At 28.4% G+C, this 6,649-nt stretch overlaps 1 protein-coding gene across 1 annotated transcript; it reads right to left on the bottom strand.

Moving 5' to 3' along the window:
* Nucleotides 1-788: 788 nt before the first annotated feature.
* On the bottom strand, nt 789-6,242 carry LOC126836490 (cell division cycle protein 23 homolog). The gene is made up of 9 exons (XM_050569960.1): nt 5,771-6,242; nt 4,609-4,782; nt 4,005-4,524; nt 3,729-3,924; nt 3,433-3,612; nt 3,178-3,342; nt 2,734-2,977; nt 2,413-2,668; nt 789-1,551 (listed from the first exon to the last, which is right to left on the bottom strand). The coding sequence occupies exons 1-9, from the start codon at nt 5,902-5,904 to the stop codon at nt 1,453-1,455; spliced, it is 1,968 nt and encodes a 655-aa protein (XP_050425917.1). The 5' UTR covers nt 5,905-6,242; the 3' UTR covers nt 789-1,452.
* Between the last annotated feature and the right edge of the window lie 407 nt (nt 6,243-6,649).

The raw sequence follows: 6,649 nt of genomic DNA, 5'->3' as shown, positions 1-6,649 counted from the left end.
TGTAATTATACTTATAGCTTGATTATAGATCTATGATGAAAAGAACTTTTATCCTATGAGTATCTTGTATAATTTACCATTAGGAGCATACATTTTTTTTTTAAAAATTGCCTCCCTAAAATCAAAACTATTTTTATTAGTAAAAAAATAAATGCTTTCAGCAGTCTTGTAAAATCTTTACAACTTGGCCTTTGGCGTAGACATTTGACTGACATATTTTCATCATAAAGGTAATATGGTATCTATTGCAAAAAAATATTAAGATTTCAAATAAAAGGATTTTTATTCTAGGTAAAAAAACCGATACTTGAAGCATACATTAGTTTAAGTAATAGATTAAAGGAACAAGGTTTAAAATCTATTCAATAAAATATTTCCTTTTTACATTTATTTATTTTTGTTGATAAATTGTGGATAAGATGTTATATACTGCAATGGTCTAGATAAATTTCTGTGCAAAATAATTTCAATTTTATTATTTTCTCTACCTAAAAAAAAAATTGTTTAAAACAAGTTATTCCCCCAAAATAGTTTTTAGTAAGAGTATAAATTATAAATTTTCCTGATTTGTGGTACATAGTTAATAGACATCTAAACTTGATAATTGTCTTTTTAGTTTTCATTTTTGGATTTTTAAGCTTTAATTAAACTCAAAGGCTAGAATAAAATAAAATAAACATCTTCTCTTGTCATTTCAGAAAGCAATATTTATAATATATTTAAAATATATATACACATTGTACATTAAAAATTTTGTTAAATAATAAAGTGTAAATCACATTTATGTTTAAAATAAATAATTAATAATCAGTACTTTATAGTTAATTAAAATTGTCTAATATTAAAAAATACATACAAAATTAACGGTTTACAATAAATACAAAATGTAATTTATGTGAAATCAATTCATACCGCTATGAGACCAATGAAGTTTTGCTGAATAAATAATATCATCTAACTATCTATTAAAGCCGACCAAACTTCCTTTGTCACCAAACATCGTCCTGATAAAGTATCCTATCCTATAAAGTACGATATGCAACCTTATACATTTATTTACCATATATATTAAATTTCTATCAAATATTTTGCTCAACACTTTTGTGGGTCACATTTCAACTTACTAACTACATACTTTCATTGTCACTTATAGTCAAGACTAATTACTTATGTATATTTTATAACTCAATCATTTGTTCTTACCCTCTTTCGTTTCGGACCTTCTCCATACAACCACTCCTAAGACAAACTATTACAGACTTAACTTTAAATATCTTATTTTAAATTATTCTATTATACCAGACTAGATCTCAGAACTTCAAGCACTCAATTAAAATCAGGTATTCCATGATAGCCGAATTTAATGTATAACTAATATTGTACATAGGAATAATCTGTTCAACCAGATACTGAAATTATACAATTTACACTTGACGTTAATGTAATTTAATGCTATCCAAACAAGAATCTGCGTGCTCCTGATGAAGTACTAGTTGATTGGCCCATTTTTGATTCAAGTTCTCGTAGCAACGTGTTGATTTGAGCTTGAAGCTGAAAGAAAATATTAAAATTAAAATACTTTATGGTTTATAGGCATCTATCCTAGAAAATTGACACAAACGCAAAAACCACATTGTATAGATTAGATATAGGTATAACAAATGTATAAAATCTAAAAATAAAATGTTTACAATTATGGTTACTCTTCATGCTTCATGTCAACTCATGTAGTTACTTGTACATTACCAGTATAATAAAAACATAAAGAACAAGTAAAATTATTGTTTCATGTACAATGTTATGCAACACTGCGCTACTCAGAGCGTAAGCGAGTTCAAACATAAAAATGTTTTAATTATAAATGGACAACATTGGCTAGAATCTAGTTGCCATGTCGCAATGTTACATGAAACACTAAACTTATAATTTATATTCAGCTTAATTAATAATTATTAAGTTATTTTGCACAAAAATCTTTATAAAGTAACTTGCAAATAATAATTATTTTATATTGACTGCATATAAGATGGAACTCAGTGGCTTCGTTATATTTATAACGGGTTTTTTACTTGGAGCTCTCTACATGAAAGCAAAGAACGATGAGGGTGGAGCCTCTGCGGATAAAGAAGGCAAGTGACATTCTTTCATGCGTGAATTTGATGAGTGGCAGTAGAATATGTCTGTGCTTTGGTTGGTCATTCATAATTGAATACATTTAAATTTAAACTGGCTTTTTCCAATAACATGAAAATGTATTGGAGATTTAAAAAAAAAAAAATTAAACTAGTCCAATTCAAGTGTAATACTTCACCTCAACAATAGCAATAAAAAGTTTCAACCCTTTCAGAATGGAAAAGTAAATTATAGAAATATACATTTTTTTAGTAATTTATTCAATTATTGTTACTTTACCTCACAGTTATGATGTTTGTGTTCTGGATTGCGAGTTTCGTGTCTCTCAATCATACTCGCAGCTCGTTCATAATTATGTTGTTCCAAGTAAAAATATCCCAAGTATAAGTATATTTTCCCTAAAGCTAATTCTACAAACTTGTTAGTGACTTCTTTTTTCACTCTACATGCAACTTTGAAAGCGTTTTTATTGATGATAATAAAATTATCCCGAATAATGTAATTGACACTACTATCGTTGTATCTTTCGTATAATCTGAAAAATAAATAAATTGGAATGAGTATTTAGACATTAAATGTATGCTAGATGTTAATTCACACCTTGATAGTTTAAGCAGCACTGCTCCTTCTGGGTCATAGAGGAGTGCTCGATAAAAACATATCAAAGCCTCGTATATTTGATCGCTGCGTTCGTAAATTTCGCCCAGAGCAATGTGCATAAGAGGATCATGAGGTCTCAGTTTATTGGCTCTCTTAAAATAGTACATCGCATAATGAGGCAACTTCACAAGTTCATAAATTTGTCCCAATCCATACCAAGCTCTGTAGTCTCTTACATTAATTTCTAAAAACACAATAATATATTATATACTCTTATGAAAATCAAATAATCATGTTTTAATATTATAAACAACTAATGGCATTAAATAAATTATAAAAAATATAAAAGTAGCGATATTTGTGTAAAGTGTACTTTACTTAAGACTTTACTTTAAAGTATGGTTAAGTGGTTTTAAAATTAAGTAATTTTTTTAATTTACATACTCAACGCTTGACGATAAGACGCTATAGCAGCATAAGAATTTTTCATCTCAATATATTCATGTCCTAATAGGGTCCAAGCAGTTACATTTGATGGATTCAGTCTTAGAGCTCTTTTAAAATAGAAAACTGCTTTGCCATGGTCACATTTCAAACTATATTTGTTTCCTAAAACCAAAAAAAAAAAATTGTTTTACTAGGTATATATAATTTCAATAGAATAAAATTCAAAAAAATAAAGTTTAATAAAACTCTTACCGAGAATGCACAGCGTTTCTTGGCGATAACGGTCAATATGAGTTGCATGTAAACACAACATAACGAGTTGATCGTGAAGATCACACACATACATTAAATTAGACAATAATTCTAAATTATCTAATTTGAAAGGATCCATATGAAGTACTTTTATATACTCTTTCACGGATTTGGATATATCTAGATTAATACATAATGAAAACAAATATTTTTATTCGATTTAAGTTAATAACCATTTTTGGTTAAAATCATGACTATTAAGTTTCTATACCAAAAAAAAAATTCTCACAACTAACCTCTTTTGTTATGGTAAGCAACAGCTAGCTGGCCACGTAAATACGTCCATTTTTGAAATGCTTCATGGCCATGTTGTAAAATGTCATTATACAATCGTATGGCTTTGTCAGTCATCTGAAAATCCAAGTACACTTGTGCCATACAAATAAATTGCATCCAATGACGAGGGTGATTTTTTAGTTCTAATTCTTCAAACTATAGCAAAACAGCAGGTATGTAAAACTAAATAATTGTAATTCTTAAATAATTGGTAAGATAATGTAAAAGCAGTTTACCACTGTTACGTCTTTAATAAGAGTGGAAAGCTCAAGCCAAGCAGCCCAATGGCAAGGTTGTATCTCTAATGCTTTGATTAGTAGTTTTTTAGCTTCGATGTTTCGATCTAACTTTTTCAATATTACCGCAGTAAGCCAAAACAAGTACGGGTCCTTACACACTTTTCCAGTAGTTCTAGTCAATGGTTTTTTATTTGCTGGTGTTTCACTGACTTTTTTTGTACATTTACGGCGGCCAACGCTATCTAATGAAGCCAACTTTGGTATGATATCATCTAATTTTTTTTCAAAATTGTCATCATTATCAGATTTTACGATATCTTCTTCACGACCATGAACTGTTAAAATTAAAAGTTCTTCTAGCAGCAACTTGTAAGAAGTTTGTAGTTCCAAAGGTTTGGGATCCTCAAATAAACTAGTACGTTCGTATATCAAACGATTGTATGCATGTAAATATCTTGACATATAGTGTAAGAACATGGCTTCGGGGTTTTTCATTTTTTCAGTTATATGAGCACATCTAAAATAGTAAATATCGCTCATTAATCAAATATGATTAACACAAAAATAATTTTTTTATTATAAACTATAGTAAAATAATTACGCTAGATATTCTTCAGCTTCATAGTAAGAACAGGCTTTTCGAAATATAATATATTCTTCCATATTATCAAACTGATCGATATCATGGTACGTTATTGTATCGACAACGAGTCCCGTGTCATCGTCAGTAAAATACGGTGGAACAGTTTGGAGAGCTAATAACATTTCAGATAACCTGTAAATAATGTAATGTTTACTTTAGTATTCTAAGTATTAATATTAATACGATACCTAATTATACCTAAGTAGCTTATAATACTTATAATGTTAAATATAGACAATATACTTAAACGGGGAAAATATATTTTGTAAATTACAATAATATACATTTTTTGAAAAAATTGAAGACAACAAATACTTCAGCTCTTAAAAAATATAAGTGAATTGAAAATTTATAATTAATCTAGTTATTAATTCTAGTCTATACAAAACAAAAAGTTTAATGTCGAAAAAACGATTAAATGGCTCAATATTTAGCTTAGTGAAATGGTTAATTTAAATGTATTTTACATTTACTTAAGGTTTATTGAATTCATCATTTGATGTTTTAGTGCAATATTTTTTATATTATATGCTTTTGCTTGGTTTAATAAATAGGTAATAAAAAAAATTGTTGGTAATAATACCACGCACAAACGTGATAACACCGGCAAGATGAGTTTACAGTTTAAAAAGAGCGAAAATGCACATCTTCGTCACGTGGGACGTCAGAGTTTAACTACTATCTGAGCTGTTTTTTTTTTTACGTTATATGATTTTCAACTTTGTTTAAAACCTGCTACATTGTATACTATACAAGTTTAAAAAAACCCTCATTTCTATTGGATAAGTGATTTCAGAGCAAACTCGTTAAGCAACCAATGTCAGTTTAAATAGTCACTTGGTACAATTAAAAACACTATTCTTTACATTTATAGTTGTTTAAAATTAAAAAAATGAATAAGTAAAAAGTTGTTTTAAAAATAAACTTTTTTAAATAAAATTTGTTTAAACAGGTTTAATGTATATTTCTTTAATTACTTATAAAAAAGAGAAATAAATTACAATTTTCATTTTTAGTCGACTGCGTAATTATTTCATTTGAAAATTGTTTATTCTTGTTAAAGTTTTTTCCGTAGCATTATTGTAAAGGTTTACTTGTATGTTTTTAAGAATGTACTCACATTACACTACTGTGCAATAAATATCTGTCTCGGCACTCACGGAGAGCGTATATTATTTCGCACTTCATTTCAGACGGATTTTTGTAGCTTTTCTTAAATTTTGTATACATCTTCAGATACTTATCGTTGTTCATGATTGTGTTGACGCCGTGTGAAACAAATCTGACGACAAAAGTACAGCTCTTGAGGCTAATTTACAAGTTGAAATTTGTATATTTTTATTTTATTTGCGACTACATACTCATAGAAAAGTAGAAAAATATAAACGTATTATTATGACAACAACAAAGTACTCAATCAAGAAAATTATGTGATAACGCTTAACAATTACACTCGCCGGCCGATATGTACACCATTTATCTATTTTGTGATTACACCTCCATTGTAGAATTCAGTAGCTGATGTTTATGTGGCCGGTGATTGGTCCATTCAATTTTAATGAAACATTAAATGTATTAATTCTTTATGCACCACAGCATAATTAATATTATAGATGAATTATTAATAGTATATGGCATCTGCAGTCGGCCTCAAACGCTGTTTACATACATAAAAATTCATAGACCATATAATCCGCAGCAGATATACAGATGTACAGATCAACAATTTCTGTGATAATTAAATCATGAACTGGAATGGGGAGTGCACGTAGAGAGAGAGAACGTCTGACTATAATTGAGTAAAACAGAGATAGAACTACGAGTGAGTAAAATCAGTTTGACCGTTACATAAAATAAGTAATAGCCGTATCATTATCAAAATTCAATTGAAACGTTATTATTTATTTATGTTATACTACAGAATAAACAGAAAAGAAACTATACAATTTTTACATGGGTTCTTATGGGACGAGATCATGTCCGATATTTTGAAACTGAT

Source organism: Adelges cooleyi, unplaced genomic scaffold, assembly GCF_023614345.1.
Source record: "Adelges cooleyi isolate 19-005CV unplaced genomic scaffold, UGA_ACOO_1.1 ACOO_flye_CR_arks_rails_tigmint_CR_PRNA_247, whole genome shotgun sequence".
In the NCBI taxonomy this organism is placed as follows: domain Eukaryota; kingdom Metazoa; phylum Arthropoda; class Insecta; order Hemiptera; family Adelgidae; genus Adelges; species Adelges cooleyi.
This window is presented reverse-complemented; position numbering and strand designations above follow the sequence as displayed.